Raw genomic sequence first — 18,057 nt, 5'->3', positions numbered from 1 at the left:
TCCAGAGTTGTTTCATTGATGTGAGTTCTTATTCTGCTTTATGTTATTTCCTTCTCTTATGTGTATACAGATTGTCTATACAGCTTGCTTATGATTTCGAGGACGAACTCATGTCTTAGTGGGGGAGAAATGTAAGGCCCAGGATTATTTCATTTTAATCCGAGAATATTTAATTTGGGAATATTTAGAGTTTAGAATTAAATTCTAATATTCTTAAATGAATAAGGATTGAAATTGAATTAAATCGCTTTTTCGGGGACTGAATTGCAAATAGCCAAAAGTTCAGGGACTAAAATGCAAATATGCTATATATATATATATATATCTCATTCTCCACTTGATTTATATCATTTTTCACGTGAAAATCATCAGAAAAGGAAGGGAAGGGCAGAAAATCGGCTGAACCATTCTCAACACCATTTTTGTCCCGTTCAAGCTCCGATAACTTGCTCTCCGGTTGTCAGAAATTCCGAATAAATATATATATCTGCGATCACCGCTCCGAGACCTTCGTTTTGGTACAAGTTTCATTCATCTTTCTCAGACTTTATTTGTATGTTGAAGATGGAAATTTATGATTTTAAGATATAAGCATTTATGAGCTGTACCGATTACGTATTCGCAGACGGTTCGAAAAAAGACTATCGTTCGGATTTTATATGATTTTAGCAAGCAAAATTTGAACCCTACCCTATCTGATTATGATGCTTTTGATGTTATTGATATGAGATTATAAGTGATCTTGATTGTTGGATTGTTTTGGATATTGTTTGGATTGCCGGTTTGTAGCCGTTACGCCGTCGATTCGCAAGATGTCAAGACTTTTATATTATTGATTAAAAGGAGCATGGTTTGAGTTGCATCTGATCTTGTGAGTTATTTGATATGTTATTTCTCAGCTTTCATTCGAATATTGACGACTCGAGAATCCCGATTCGAACCGAGAAGGAGTTGAAGCAAGGTTTGCTAGCATTGTATTTGAAATGAAGTTGAGAAGCTGAGCAGATTTTGACATGTTGTTGTTGATTGTATTTACAGATTTGAAGTACTTTCAGACTCGACATCGAAAGGTATAAATGACAGCTATCCAGATGGGATAGAACCCTCGAGATAGCTATTATTCTCGAGTAAATCACATACGTTCTTGCTATTGTTTTGTTATGTGCTTCTATGTGATTTATATGAGTTTTGATGCTTTGTTTGATTATGTGATTATATGTTCAAGATGTTTTACAGTCTTTAATGCATACAGCTTATGTTGCATTTATTTTGAACTCCAGCCTGTAAATCATAAAGGGCAGATTAGCCTAGAGTGCGAAATGACGTTTGGAGAATTATAGTTGAGTGGCATTGATTGCAGCCTTCGCTTTCAGAGCCAGAAGACTCTCTATAATTGCACCAAAGTCAGAGGATTAAAATACTTGATCCCGCCTCGATTGGGAGTGTCGACGGTTTGATAGTTATTTTATTCCTCGGGATCCCAAAGAACCAAGCTTTATTGATATCAGTTTTGATAGTCTATTCTTCAAACATGCATTGCATTTATTTTATAGCATTAGGTGAGATGCTATTGTTATTGCATGTTTTGTTATTTATACTGGGATTTTATTCTCACTGGAGGTATCCGGCTATTGCTTTGTTTTGTATGTGTGCATGGCAATAGGTGGGGCAGGAGCTGGTAAGAAAAGACAAGGATAGCTCGAGATAGAGTCTTAGCATGTGAGGACACGGGTTTTAGCAGCACGACATGTACTTTGAGTTGATGAACCATGCTAGAAATGATACAAGAACATTGTATATTGTGGTTGAATACATGATAGTTTGTATATCTTGTGTATGGAAGCTTATAAGATGTTGTTAGATATCATGTATCTTATTTGGTAGCTTGTACAAGAGATTATGGTTTTATGTTTCCTCATTGACAGCAAAATGTTGCAGCAGAATTTTCTGAGTTTGGAGCCCGCTCGATCGGCTGAAGTTCACCGATCGAGCGAGGCCCTTATTTTGCAAGGCAGAGAAATCGAGTTTTGTTGCCCGCTCGATCGGTAGAAATTCACCGATCGAGCGAGGCCAAGAATTCCTGGATCCGAGAGCTTCTAGTTTGAGCTCGCTCGATCGGGCAACTTTCGCCGATCGAGCGAGACACTGTAATTTAAAAAAAAAAAAAAATTAGCTCTTGGATCTTTATATCCTTTGTGTACTTGATTCATTGTTATGTATAATAAATTGCCCTAAGATAAGATTAGCAACCCGGGTCCCCACAACATATAAGGGAAGTTATACTTTCGACCGCCAGTGATGAATGAAATATGTTAAGATTCCAAGACTTTAAGAAAGTCACTGATTATAACTCGGAAACATATCGAATAATCTCGCAATTAAAATTTTGTAGACATGAGATTACGAAATAGAAAATGCTTGAGAAAACATTTTCCACTTTTCACGCATCAAATATAACTCTACAACAACAATATAGAGTGCGTGGATTTGCGAGATATGCTGAACTTATCGCATGTCTTCTTGTGGCTTAAAAGAAAACGAGCTGCTAATGAGAAATCATCAGTCCCGACCCACTGGATCAACGACATTTACAGAAATAAATGTCGTAAGTAAAAATGAATTTAAACTTGAAAACCAAAATCAAAGTCGTAGACAAGATTTTGGTCATGGTCGAGACGTGGACGTAGAAGTGGTCGCGGTCGTGGTTTTGAAAACAATCGAGGTAGTTACTTTTATAACTCATCTCAAAAGTACGTCACGAACCACCCACTAAAGAGGCATCATGAGAACATGAGTGTTAATGAAAATCACTCAAAACGATTTGAAAGTTCTTGTTTTAGATGCGGCACTCCAGGACATTGGTCTCGTATTTGCCGAGCCCCTGAGCACCTTTTTGTAAGCTCTATAAGGAATCAATAAAGGAAAAAAAAAAAGAGACCAACTTCACTAAACACAGTGACCGTTTGGGTGATTCAACTCATTTGGACGCTGCAGATTTTCTGAATCATTTCTCTGAAAATGATCAATATAATGGTGGAATAGAAATGTAAAATATTATATTTTTATTGTACTCGTATGGTAATGTTTTATTGTATAATTATGGTATGTGTTATATTTTTCAATAATTTGCATATGTATTTTCGGCAATTTTTTTTCATTGCATATTTTTTTGAAGTTCAATATGAAAAATGCTATGAGCAAAGCTAAACAAGAAACTAATTCCATGAAAGTGTGCATACTTGATAGTGGTACAACACACCATATTCTCCGAGATAAAAGATATTTCTTGGAATTAAAGCCAACAAAAGAAATGGTGAATACAATATCATATCCTGTAGACTTGATTGAAGATTGTGGTAAAGCACATTTTTTGTTATCTATTGGTATAAAATTTCTGATAAATGATGCTTTGTATTCACCAAAATCAAAAAGGAATTTGTTGAGTTTTAATGACATATATTCCATGGGGTATGATACTCAGACAATAAATGAAGGAAATAAGAAATATTTGTGTCTTACCACATATAAATCAGGAAAAAAATATGTAGTTGAAAATATAGTAACCCGCATTTCTAATTAGTGATTAATGAGTAATTAATCATGTGATCATGTTTAGATTAAGTAAAACATGATTAAATAAGTTCCTGTTGGGATAACGGACTTTAGAAATGGATTCAGGACACTCGAAAATAGCCGGGAAGGTCCCAAGGGTTCGGATGGTTCGGAAGCTCCGAACCAAGTCAGGAGGCTCCGAACGGGTTCGGAGGATCCGAACTCAGGATCGGAGGCTTCGAAGTGGATCGGAAGCTCCGTCGGTAAGATCGGACGTTTCGATCGGGACCAGGGCACACGTCATCGCTTACATCAGCAAGGTGACATCATGGCTGATGTAATATTGGGCGATCGGACGCTCCGAAGGAGGGATCGGAGGTTCCGATCGTGTTCGGACGATCCGAACCGGGTTCGGAGGCTCCGAACGTTGCTTATAAATAGAGGGTCCGAGAATTCATTTTCTCGCACCAATTCCCTCTCTTCTCTCTCGATTCATAAGCCTTCTAACTCAGATCTAGGGAGATCTAGGCGTCCTATGGGGAATCTGGAAGTGGCTTAGTGATCTAGACGTCGTTGCGGAGCTACGGCCTAGTTTTGAGGCTATCGACAGCAAAGGGCTAACGACGGGCGCAGGTATAGCTTTGGCATCCTAAAAATATTTAGTAGTATGCAATAGCTTAATTAAGACTTTTAGAGCTTAATTGTTGATGCATGGATATTTGCATTGTAGTAGCTAGTAGACTGGACTAGTAGACTTGGAGTCTAGACCAGCAGAGCTAGGTTTGACCAGCAGTGTTAGAGGTACGTAAGTACTGACCGAGATAGCCGGCATGATATATTTGCATGTATGTTGCATGAGTATGTGCTATATGCTTTATCATGTTTTAGCATGTTTTACCATCTTAGCACATACATGATTTTATGTGTGACTGCATCCGGAGAGATGTGAGTCATTGACAGTCTCCATAGGGAACTATGATCTCATTTTGGACTCGAGTCAGGTATGACAGTTTCCATATGGGACTTGTATCCTGTTTTGGATTCGGGTCAGGATGGGGTTGGCTCAGCCCTGATATGGAGTATACGAGTACCCCGCGGAGTCGCTCTCTAGCCGGTACTGTATATTCCTGGCGTCATGAGCAAGTGTTTCCACTTGAGTTTTAAATCATTTGTGTGCACATATTTGTATTTATATCATTGCTTTCGTATTGAGCATTCTAGCTCACGCCCCTGTGTTTGGGTATTGTGTACCTTGTGGCGGGGCAGGTTTGAGGCTGGACGGTCCAGGCGGCTCTCACCAGGATTGAGCTTTGGAGAGTGCGAGGTTGTAAAGAGTAAGGATTTATTTACCATGAACCTTCGATTTGGATGTATAACAGTATTTATACACTTGTGATAGCGTCGGTTGTATTCTGCCGATTGGATTTGTTGTATTTTAATTATCCGCTCTTTACGCTTTAAGCTTTTATTGCGTGCACTTTTACTATAACTCTGATTAGATAGTGGATCCGGGTTGAGTCACTACAGAAAAACTACCTATGCTCTCTACTGGATTGCATTATACGCATATAAATCCAATTGAATCAAACATAGTAGTTGAAAATTCTTCAATATTAACCAATTGGCATGATCGATTAGGACACCTTGGTTCAATAATGATGTGAAGAATTATAGAAAATACACATGGTCATCCGATGAAAGACCAGAAGATCTTTCAGAATAATAAGTTTCAATGTAAAACATGTTCTCTTGGAAAACTTATTATAAGACCATCACCAGCTAAAATCCAAACTAAATCACCCTTGTTTCTTGAACGTATTCAAGGTGATATTTGTGGTCTAATTCATCCATCATGTGGACCATTTCGATACTTTATGATATTAATCGATGCCTCCAGCAGATGGTCACATGTATGTTTATTATCAACTCGGAATATGGCATTTGCAAGATTACTTGCTCAATTAATAAAATTGCAAAATCAATTTCTCGATTATACAATCAAGAAAATTAGACTTGATAATGCTGGTAAATTTACTTCTCAGACTTTCAATGATTATTGTATGTCAATGAGAATCACTGTTGAACATCCTGTTGCTCATGTACATACACAAAATGGATTGGCTGAATCATTGATTAAACGTCTACAACTGATTGCTAAACCAATGATTATAAAAACAAAACTCCCTATTTCAATACGGGGACATGCAATTTTACATGATGCATTAATTTGCATCAGACCAAGTGCATATCATAAATACTCCTCATTGCAGGTTGCATTTGGTAAAGAACCAGACATTTCTTATCTGAGAATTTTTGGATGTATGGTGTATGTGCCTATTGCACCGCCTCAACAAACAAAAATGGGACCTCAAAGAAAGATCGGAATTTATATCGGTTATGATAGCCCATCAATCATTCGATATCTTGATCCTCAGACAGGCGACGTGTTTACAACAAGTTATGCTGATTATCATTGTAATGAGGAAATCTTCCCAATGTTAGGGGAGAAAAGAAACATCTAAAAAAGGAAATTACATGGTATGCACCATCATTGTTACATCTGAATCCAAGAACTAAACAATGTGAGAAAGACGTACATCAAATTGTGCACTTGTAAAGAATAGCAAATCAAATACAAATGCATTTGCAAACACAAAAGAGGGAACTAAATTATATATACATGCTGTAAATGCTCTTTCTCGAATTGAAATTCCAAAAAAACAAATTGAAAATAGAGACACTCATGATGTCATAAAACACAGCGTGGAAAGCAAATCGGTTCCAAGGATAAAAATCCTCGGAAAAGAAAATGCATAGAGAAACACGATGATCACAAAATAGAGAATGATGTTCCAACAGAAACACATGATGATGAAAATGCTCTGTTAGACCACAAACTGGCGAAAATCGTGAAATCTATATCAATTATATTAATACTGGAAAAATATGGAACCGAAAAGATGTAGAAGAAATTGATGAGATATTTTCTTACAATGTGGCATTTGACATCATAAATGAGAATGAAGATCATGAACCAAAATCTTTTGGTGAATGTAAAAATCGGCAAGACTGGATAAAATGGAAAGACGTCATTCAGGTTGAGTTGGATTCGCTAAATAAACGTAACGTTTTTGGATTCAATTGTGTTGTCCCTCAGTTCAATAACAAAAAGATTCAATTGTGTTGTCCTAATCTTTCACAACCTGCAAAGAAGAAAAATTACTGCTCGGGATTGAACCGACTATATCATCATCATGAGATAAAACCTCTTTGTACAAAAGTACTTGAAAGATTTTATTCAATTGTAAAAAAATTTCAACCTCACAATTTTGGACCATAATATTATTTTTATTGGTCTCTTTCCACTCATTTTTTTTCTCTCCAAGGCCATCTCACTCTTTTGTTCACTCTTTTTTTCGGCCTCTACTTTTTCTTTTTCTTTTTTCTCAATGGCTATCTCACTTTTTTTTTTCACTCTTTCTTTCAGCCATATCACTCAAAATTTCAAATTTCAATTGATACTCAAGAAATTCTTTTGGATTCAACTGCAAAGAAATAATACATGAAATTTCCTTCAAAATTTCATTACTAGCTTCACTAGTAAAACAAACATCACTATCAACCACAACATGTGTAATAGAAGATTCTTCATCAAGCAATGATTCACCTTCCACCGCACATATTTCAACACTCACGTTATCAACCATTGAATTATCATTATTAACTTCCTCAACTTCAACTTTTGATTCAACATCCACTACAACTTTGGATTCAACCTCTACTTGAGAATCCACCACTTTTCTCACTTCATTTGGACATTAGCTAATATAATGCCCAACTTCATAACACCAAAAGCATACAATATCAAAAGTATGAGAATTTGAAAGTTTAGATTTACCTTGATAATCATTCATGGGAACTTCACTCCTTGAATTCCTCCGTTGGCTTAGATCTCCATATGGACGCCTCATGCAAGAGACTTCTATCATTTCTCCTCTCATAGTGATTAGGATCAAAAAAAATTCTCATCACTCTTTTCATCTCATCCCATGTGGATATAAGACTCATTCCACATCTTTCTCTATTTTTCTCCAATCTATCCTACCAAGTGCAAGCATAGTCGGTAAACTCTTTTACGACAAGTTTAACTTTCTTAGCTTCGAAAATATCATGACCATCCAATACACTCTCTACCCTTTTCTCCCACTTCAAATAAAAATCCGGATCCTCATCTCCATGGAACGACAAAATTCTTTTTATCTTACTTCTACCCATATAATCTCTCTTTTCTCTCCTCCAATTCTCACTACAACTTTATTCATTTCTACCAACGCCATATTCATCCTCCAACTTACTCACTTTCTTATGTATTGGCTTGAACGCATCCTTAACCGCCATTCTCATCATCTCAGTCAACTCTTCCATTTGAACCTTAGAAAAATCTAGGTTCGAACCATCTCCTTCTCCTTTATTAGATTTTTTATAAGACATTGTACCTGCAAGAAAAAAGGTTAGTAATTAAAATTCTCACCCAAAATCTCACAAGTCACTCTAAGGAAAATTCACTCAAACACTTTTTTTATCACTAAAATATATGTAGAACGACTTATGCTTTCACTACAAGAAAAACGGCAAACGACAACGCTTTTTCCGCGTTGTTATTATCAGAAAAAAGCGTTGTCGTAGTCAGTGTTGTGAAAGACCGCGGTCAAAGACAACGCGGAAAAAGCGTTGTCGTTTTGAGCAAAAACAACGCATAAAAAGCGTTGTGATATTTGAAAAAGACAACGCTTTTTCCGCGTTGTCGTTTTGAGCAACGACAACGCATAAAAAGCGTTGTCGTTGCTAAAAAAGACAACGCGGATAAAGTGTTGTTGTTGAAAGTTTTTTTTTACAACACTAGCTTTAACAATGCTTTTTCAGCCATATAGACAATGCGGAAAAAGCTTTGTCTTTTTTCGAAAAAACAAACAAAAAAATATATATAATTCACAAATTTTCAATATTATAAATCACTCAAAATTCAAAAATTTCTAAAATAAAATTTAATATACAATCGTCCAATATTATAAATCATTCAAATATAAAAAATAACCGAATTCTAAATCAATGAACACTAAGAAAAAACTATGCATTAATCTCGAAAAATTAAACTTTGATTCTTCCCTTCAGCACATGTTCCCAAAATAAAAGCCGCAACAATCTCATATCTTTAAATTTGTATCTTCATACTGTAAATTATTAAAAATAAATTCGATAATATAAAATATTGATCAAAAGATACGTTTCATGAAAAAGGTCTAATGCAAGAATTTAATTTGATGACAATATTATATACATGTTGCTGCTGTTTCTTGAGGCGGACATTTTCTTCAAGTAAATGGGCTACTTCCAACTCCAATTCATTCATGTAAAGCCTGTACATTAGATTGATAAATGCATGCCGGCTGCTTAAGTACTTAATTTTCATAACAAGAAATCAGACTACGTGTGTGTGTGTCTCAACTTCAGATAATTAATATTTCAATGATAATGAAACATTTCATTATGAAAGATAGGGATTGGTCGAGGGATAAATAATATGGGAGACAACAAATGGTTTGATATAGTTATAAAATATAATATCTATTGGACCCTCTAGTGGGGTATATGTATATATATCGCTAACACCCTAAACACATTAGCATATAATCATCAGAGCACTTTAAGAATCTCTTTCAGATCTCATATTTCAATATCGCAGAACGTTCAGCGGCATCAGGTACCACCAGTTTAACATGAAAATCAAATCTTCCTGAATCCAGTTAGTTTATTTGTAAGGTCGTGCGATTCAACAAAATAAAGTTACAGGATACTTTTCATTGCGTTCTGCTGTCAAGAAAATGAATGGTAACTAACCAGAAGAGCTCAAGCTCTGTGGGACACCAGTTAGGGATTGAAAAGTGGCAATAAATGCTATGGGGCCAATTCCACATGTGCCCCTTCTCTTTTCTTGATAAAAACCAAAACACGTAAATTTATGTCCAAATTTGTATCATATTATGTCCAGTGTACGTGTCCTAAATAGAAAATACCACAACCAAAACACATAAGATGTGTCAAAGGCAACGAAAACTAGGAATTTTTAAACTCTGCTGTCAAATACCTTGTCATTCTCCAGCTTTCCCACATAAATATATAACCATACATACAAATTATTGTCTCTTGATTTAAAATTAGAAAATAAATAAAGCCAGAGGCTAACCTGAAGTAGCTACTGCTCTATCAGTTGATTTCACACAGTTCTGTACATCTGCAAGTGGAAAGAAAGTAAAATCCATTTGTATCAGAGAAGAAAATGGTGGTATTATAAACCCAAGAATTTGTCCAGATATCATTGTGTCACGTTATTTGATTAATCAAATATTTAATTTTGGAGCATTAAAAAGAAGTGAAAGGATTGGAGTGAAAAAAAACAACAATGGGGTTTGGGTATTTGATTAATCAACGAACAATTTACCTCCTTTTCTTTGGATTTTTTTCTCATCAGGTTTATTCCACCTGAAAAAAAAAATATTTTGATCTATAAAATAAATTGAATGTGTAGCTAGGTCTATGAAATTTCTTGATCATGGATCCTGGTTGATAATTTCAGTGCTCTTTGATAAAGCCACAGCATGCAAGCTCTAACAACTTGCTTTTGGAAAAACTGTTCTTGAAGAATATTCAACTGATGAGTATAATAATTCATGTCATATGAGAGTGAATCTGTAATAGCTTGATCACGATTTGTTGATTTGAAGTTGAGCAAGTAACAGAGGATATACGTTCCCTATGAACATGCATTAAAAAAATAACTGAAATAATTACATGGCCAATAGAGATCATATGAAAATTATACCATGTACAGTGGAGGTAGGATAAGCCTTTCCACTTGACTAAATTCTGGTTTGTAAGAGCTTGATCCGATCCAAGCTTAGATGCATTAACACTCAAATATACACACTACGCAAAGGCCAAAGTAATTAAAGGAAAATGGAATAAGGGTCTAATCCACTTAAAACCCATTACCAGAATTAATCAGTGATTGATGACTATCTTGCGAATAAAAAAACATACTTAGTACCATTTCTTCGTTTAGAAATTTCAAAGCATCGTAGTTAATTCTTGAACTTTGCCTCTGTAAGAAAAGAATTCATGTCATTGGCCGCCTTGGCTCTCCCCCGACACCACATGTGTTAATGCCACTACTATCTTAATCCTTCAGTTGAAACACAAAGCAAATACCGACAAATCAAAGCTAAAAATTCTAATTCAAGACCAACGAGAATAAAAATTTTCCAAAAAAAATCGAAAACTGGCACGAAACCGCAGCGCAGACAAGCATGAAATCGAAATGGAATTAAGTATAAATAAGTTTTGAGCGAGGAACAAAACACCACATCAATTTTCTCTCTTGCGCTGACGATAAATTGTTGCTGGGGGTATTAAAAGAGCAAGTTCCCATCCAGTAACTGAGAAATCTTTTGCATGGGTAGCATCAGAATCAAAAGGTGTCGTTCCTAGAGCATCATCCACACCATGCATAAGGTGAGATCTTAAAAGATGAGTGAAGACAAACCCTAAACCCCCAAAGATGAGTTAAAAACAGTACACAACATTAATTACCAGCTGGAACAATAGCTAAAGCCAATGCATTGCTGTCCTCGATGACAGATGCAATTTGCTCATTCACATGCAAACCCTGAAATTATATATATTCATAAAAATGGGTAGTGAAAAAATGAAACAGAGTGAATAGCAGCCAGTTACCACTAGCTATAGGATCGAGAGTCTGCCATCACCAAAAAAACTATAGCTAATGATAACGGTATCATGTGTAGATTGATGTATCACATAGGCAGCCGATGTAGAGACATTGCTAACCAATAATTTAGTCAATTGTACAAAAATATTTAAAAAAAGAGCAAGGACTGAGGAACTCACCAGTAAATCATCTGTGTCCAAGAGGGTTGGAGGAGGCGGAGGGACAGCTTCCTCAGAAACAGAGATAGTAGCATCGTTTAAAGGTGGCGGCAGGGATTCAGGTTCCTCTTCCAAAACCTTTGTATTTTCAAAAGGTGAAGGAGCATCCTCTTGCTTATATGTCAGCATAAGTCTCTCCGGATAATCCTGTGTGGGGAAACCATGAATTAGCATTTGCATCCACTGTCCGAACAGAGTCTGTGTATTAAATGCATACGAATATATGTATACTGACCAAGGCTACGGTTGGAACAGAAACCATTCGTGGTGCTTCTTTTATATACTCTTCCATGGTAACTATGAAGGACTGCGGAGGCTGGGAAACACAGGAATTAAGCATAACAATATATCAACTTGCTACGAAAAGATTACTGAAGATAGACTAAAAATCTAAGTATCATTTTTCTTATAAACTGCTTAACACCGGGAATTGAAAATTTCTAGCAAGTTCAAGTCCTCTGCAGATTTCATAGAAATCGGAAAGACTACCTGCCTATATTAAGAGTAAACACACCATAAACTCAGCTGGAATCCACAACTTGATACACGAATTGCTAAAAAGTTTAATTTCAATTGGAAAAATAAGTCAAATAAATCCAGTGGAGCAGGAAGGTACCTGCTGGCCAGCTCTTTTATAGATCTCAAGGGCCTTAATGGCTTCATGTCTTGGCATCTCAAAAAACAGAAATGAAAAAGGCAGTAAATAACAGGAAAAAAATTTTAAAAATTAATTTAATCACATAAAATCAGTCATTCAAAAATTTACGAAAATGACATTATATTCATTTCACCTTGTCAACGAGATTGATTATCCCATCATTTATGGCACAATATATTTTAAAGCTCTCTTTCAGCACCTGAAAATTCAACTCCATTTAGAATTCATTTTACTTTTATAATAATAATAATAATTAATCTCAGCTACAGAATCATCCCTTGACATCTGCAATTTGATGATGAAAAGAGACAAATGAGTACATACCAACGCGAGGGCATATTGAATTACATAATTCCCTACAGCTGCTCCTTCAGGCTGTAAAAGAAATAATAATTATCTAAATGCATTTTTCGCATGGAATTTAATATATTAAAAATTAAAACATTATTGGGTTTGCATATGTTTGAAAATAGGACCCATAATGCAAATGAAGTCACAAAATAACAAGGCGTTAAAAAAGGGACAAGTAGCAAAATAAGCATGGTCAAACATTTTTTTTTAAAAAATAACCCTCTCATGTGTATTTGAATACACTCAAAACACTTAAGAGGGTTTATTTTTAAAAATGTTCACCAAGGTTATTTACTATGTTTTTCCCATTAAAAAATGCAGTGAATACCCGACATCCAATAAGGCGATACAGCAGCTGCTGCAAAGCTGGTATTTGCTCTAAAAGCTCTTCACTGTCCAAGTCCCTAGTTTTACTGTAACCCTAGAAACAAGATAACAAAAATACCACTGAAATCATAAAGTACGAATCATAAACTTAACTTTGACAACAGGGGAATTAAAAAATTGTTTTATGACTCTAACAACAGTGGAACTAAAAAATTTGTTTTAAGAAAATTATTCTTTCAGTGTTTCGGATTCTGTCGTTATAGCCATGATAATTGACATGAAAATTCAATAAATTCCAGCTGACTTGCAGTGCAAATTGCATCCTGTCACAACGAGAACACTCACAAAACTCAAAGGCATAAATACACATATGTGATTGATAAAACTGAGAACCTTATCTTGGCCTTGTGCAGGTTTAGGAAGGCGTTCAGCTTCAATGTCGTACTTAGAGCATCTCCAACCATCCTCCATTCCTCCAAAATGGAGGATGGTTTGGCCTCCAACCATCCTCTATTTGCATTGTATCCTCCATTTTGGAGGATGCTACAATAATCCTCCATATTTGGAGGATCACGGTTCAAATAAAGGATGGATTTGGAGGATGACATATTTACGAAAATGCCATCCTTCAAAATTATTTTTTAGACCTTGAAAATGATGAATTTATTTTTTATATTTTAAATTATTTTCAGTTTTTATATTAAATATTACTTGGTAAATTGGTCTAATTTTTATTATTTTGAGTGTTCTCCCATTTTATTTTTAAAATTAATTTCAGTGTTTAATTTTTTTAGTTTAATTAAATTTTATTTGTTTTTTTTTATAATTTTTCAATAAATTAATTGTAATTTTATTATTTTTAAATAACATTAAATGGAAATTATGAACAAAGTAATTAGAAACACACAAAACAATTTAGCACAAACATTTTATTCAAAACACGATTTACTACAAACATTTTGTCGACTTAATATAACTTGAAATCATGCGATTATTTTGACACGAGAATAAATCACCAACAAAAAAAAAAACACAAATAACAATAAAAATAAACACACTCGTCGTAATCAAGAAAATAAACTAGTAGTCCGATAGGTTGGGTCCGGGTGGTGAAGTTCCTCCAAAAAATTGTCCGAAAGGTGCAAAATTCCCAGCGGAACTATCCCCCTTTGCTAGTCTTTTCTTATAAATGTTTTGTTGCTGTTTGATCAAGTATGGACGCACTGACTCATCAACAGACATGAGGTTCAACAATAGTATTTTATTATCTTCTCGGCCATTATATCATTTCTTTGTCTCTCAATATCAATGAGCTCTTTTCGATGGATCTCAGCATTCTCCATCACAGCCACCATTTTCTCACTACATTTGGCCATTATGGAAAGGTCATTCGAGTGTTCTTCACTAGCTTTTCTTTTTTCTTTGGCCTTTTTTATGCCAATTGGACGCTTAAAACCCCCTGATGGGCTATCTTCATCCAGGTTTATAGCAAATTCGGATAAAACTGGAGAATCGGGTGTTGGTGATTCTGTGTTGGGAGAATAGTTTGATTGGGATGAATCGATGTTCCCATGGTTTGGTACAAAATTAGGTAAAACAACGTTGGATGGTCTAAACTTCTCTTGATCTTTAAGTCACTGCCAAACATGATCCAACCTCCAAGTCAACCCAGATGATTGCTTAAATAATTCATTTGCTCGATCCAACTACAACCACATATAATTTGTATCTTAGTTGCATACTGTAAAAATAAAATTCATTTGAAATATATATTCTAACAAAATTTACTACTCACAATGTCTTTCTCAGAAGCACCACTTGGACGGCTAAGTTCCACCTGGCTAACACATGAACTAAAGTTTTGAACAATCTTGTTTATGTTGAACCAGCGGCATTGGAGGGCTTTAATAGTACGAGGCTCTGCTGAGATATCAGTGACTTGTTCGTTGTAGGTTGCTGCAACTCGCGACCACAACTTATCACGTGATTGGTTTATACCAATTATTGGATTTTGGGAGACATCAAGATACGCCGTAACAAGGAGTTTGTCCTCCTCGATTGAGAAAGCAACACCGCGTTTAGATGAAGTCATTTGATAGTAAATAATTACTTTATGTATCTGATATATGTGAATGCTAAGAATGTCACTTCTATTTATAGCTCAACAATTTTGGATAACAAATATGGTCCAACGGTTAATATTAAAGGATATATGATCTGACGCTTCTAATCAACTTACTTGGATGTATGTTTCTTGAGATACGCAAATTGAATCTGAAAGGTGTATACTTAGATAACTAAGTTTTAAAAAAATATGCAAAGATATGTTATGTGTACAGATGAGTAGTCAAATCAGTCATCAAGACCCGTGAGTAGTGGCCAACTAGACATCACATCTTTTATGTCTTTCATTGCACGATTGTAGACAACACGTGATAAAGCTGTGCAATAGTTGAGTATTGAGTTGTCTCTGATCGCGACTAGACAACCCATGCCAGCTGCTACTAGAAGACATGACTACTTGCAAATAAAGTATTAAAATATGTAAATATATATATACATGACCTTTATATGTGTGTATTGTACATGACCAGTTACATCATTTGTCACTACCCATGAGTAGTGGACAACTAGACACACCCATGCCAGCTGCTAGTAGAAAACATGAGTACTTGCAAATAGACAAATAATGGAGTATTTTATTGTAAATAAAATGACACAAGTGAATAATTCATTATTGGATTCCATTTCAATGACACAACCCGTGACATTTATGTACAATCAAGTATTAAAATATGTATATATATATTCTCAAAAAAAAATGTAAATATATGTTATATACATAAATGACTAGTCACATCACTTGCCACTACCCGTGAGTAGTGGCCAACTAGACACACCATTTTTGTGTTTTTTTATTGTAAAAATACAATTTTAGATATTACGTGACATTTATTCATTCTACTGAATATGAGTATTTAAGACCCAGGACTTGGTCTTCATTTACACATACTACTGAAAATGAATTTTCATGAGGGAGGTCCTTCAAATTTTTCTTTCAATGCACCTTCGCCACCATCTGATGGTGAAGAGAAACCTAGTGTCAAGATAAAGAATGAGTTTCATCTCATTGACCAACAACAAATGGTTTTAAGTCAACTAATTAGTGCTACCGTTGCCGCCGAGTACTTCCAAGAAAGTGATAATTTGCAACATGGAGGATCAATTCCTGGCCATATTGTGATTAATCGAGATAGATTGGCCACTGATCAATGCTTATTTGCTGACTATTTTTCAGAGTCTCCGATGTACAATGAGTCAATGTTCAAACGACGTTTTCGAATGTCTCGTCGCCTATTCTTGCGAATTATGGAATCCGTTGAAAAGCATGACAATTACTTTGTTCAGAAAGTAGATGGATTAGGGAGACCCGGGTTGTCACCACACCAAAAGATAACTGCTGCATTGCGAATCTTAGCTTATGGTACATCGGCAGATTCAACGGATGAGTATATTAAAATTTGTGAGTCTACTGCAATTGAAAGTTTGAAAAGATTTTGTCGGGCTATGGTGGAGGTGTTTGGTGACTGGTATCTTTGGTCTCCCAATACCGAGGACATTGAAAGGATTCTCCTTATTGGAAAACAACGTGGATTTCCGGGGATGCTGGGAAGCCTCGATTGTATGCATTGAAAATGGAAAAATTGTCCTACCGGTTGGGCTGGACAATATACAGGTCGTAGCGAAAAACCAACTATCATTTTGGAGGCCGTAGCAGATTACGAGTTGTGGATATGACATGCATATTTTGGTTTGCCAGGTTCAAACAACGATATTAATGTGTTGTCAAAATCTCATTTATTTGCTAATTTGGCCAACGGGGTAGCTCCTCCCGCTAACTATGTTATACAAGGAAAAGAATACACGGTGGGATATTATCTAGCCGACGGTATATATCCAAAGTGGGCTACTCTAGTGCAAACAATTCACAATCCACAAGGTCCGAAGAGACAATATTTTGCAGCACGACATGAAAGCTGTCGAAAAGACGTTGAACGCGCATTTGGTGTCACTACAAGAAAAATGCAAAACAACAACACTTAAAAGACAACGGTTTTTCAAAAAACCGTTGTCGTTGGACGTATTTTAATAAAAAAGACAACAGTTTTTAAAAAACCGTTGTCTTATATGTGTCAAAGACAACGGTTTTTTAAAACCGTTATCTATAAGTGGGTTTTTATGACCTAAGACAACGGTTTTAATTTACCGTTGTTTATGTGCGTGTTTTTTTGGGGTTTACGACAACGGTTTTAAAAACCGTTGTCTTTTTTTTTTTTTTTTAATACACACATACATAACGTTAAGTCTCAACCAAAAAAATTAAAAAGACAAAGAAAGAAAAGCCCAAGCCCTAGCTCTACCCATCGCCCCTTCGACCCACTCAACCAAGTTCTACCGTCAAAAAAGAAAAGAAAGAAAACCTAATCCCCAAAATCACCTAGCCCGATTTCGTCTCTTCTCCCTTCGATTTTTCTTCGCCACTGTCGTACGTCATCGGAGATGGTGCGACGTCCACCGGAGAAGGTTGCTTAGTTCGTGGAGATCTCGATTATTGTTGGAATCGCGAGGCTTCAGCTCGGTACTTGCACGACCAAGCTGCTCGATTTTTCTAGTCATGACCCTCTTCAAATTTCCACTCAAATCTTGGTTAGTATCTAATTTTTTTTACCTTGAAATATTAGTGTTAAGTCTTGTGAGGATTTGGACTGCTTGTGAATCGAAATCTTTTAATTTATTCATTATTTCTTGTTTGGTTGTGTTCATGGGAAAGATTCTCAGATTTTTTTACGGCCAATGCTGCAAGCCTGCGGCAGATCTAACAAGAATGGATATCATGGTGTTGTCGCCGCCACTGTTGTTGTATCGGCACTGGCTCAGGATTTGTATAGCTTGGAAATGACTTCCTAGGTTACATACAAAATCATAACCTTCTGCAAGATAATTGAATTCAAATCAAATGCATTATATTACCTATTGAACTTGATTTTTTTGAATTCAAACGCACTATATCACCTGTTGAACTTGATTTCTTGTTTTATTATTTAATTTGTCAATTAAAATTTACTAAATCATGTTCCTTGAGTAATTATTCTGAATCCTACCTG

At 35.6% G+C, this 18,057-nt stretch overlaps 1 protein-coding gene across 3 annotated transcripts; it reads right to left on the bottom strand.

The window, feature by feature from the left end:
- Positions 1–8,661: 8,661 nt before the first annotated feature.
- On the bottom strand, positions 8,662–13,383 carry LOC140883831 (putative clathrin assembly protein At2g01600). 3 transcript variants are annotated; one of them, XR_012150468.1, is made up of 13 exons: positions 13,286–13,383; positions 12,894–12,986; positions 12,539–12,589; positions 12,348–12,413; positions 12,173–12,229; positions 11,792–11,872; positions 11,518–11,703; positions 11,200–11,275; positions 10,974–11,093; positions 10,052–10,092; positions 9,797–9,844; positions 8,891–8,969; positions 8,662–8,783 (listed from the first exon to the last, which is right to left on the bottom strand). XR_012150468.1 is itself a non-coding variant. In XM_073290426.1 (11 exons), exons 1-10 carry the CDS (start codon positions 13,361–13,363, stop codon positions 9,827–9,829), a joined length of 747 nt encoding a protein of 248 aa, XP_073146527.1. In that variant the 5' UTR covers positions 13,364–13,383; the 3' UTR covers positions 9,461–9,538; positions 9,797–9,826. The 3 variants fall into 3 exon arrangements, 1 of the variants encoding a protein (XP_073146527.1); XR_012150469.1 differs by lacking the exon at positions 10,974–11,093; XM_073290426.1 differs by lacking the exons at positions 8,662–8,783; positions 8,891–8,969; positions 10,974–11,093 and adding an exon at positions 9,461–9,538.
- Between the last annotated feature and the right edge of the window lie 4,674 nt (positions 13,384–18,057).

This window comes from Henckelia pumila, chromosome 2 (genome assembly GCF_033568475.1).
Source record: "Henckelia pumila isolate YLH828 chromosome 2, ASM3356847v2, whole genome shotgun sequence".
Classification (NCBI taxonomy): domain Eukaryota; kingdom Viridiplantae; phylum Streptophyta; class Magnoliopsida; order Lamiales; family Gesneriaceae; genus Henckelia; species Henckelia pumila.
Note: the sequence above shows the minus strand (reverse complement) of the source record. Positions and strands in the feature narration are given on the sequence as shown.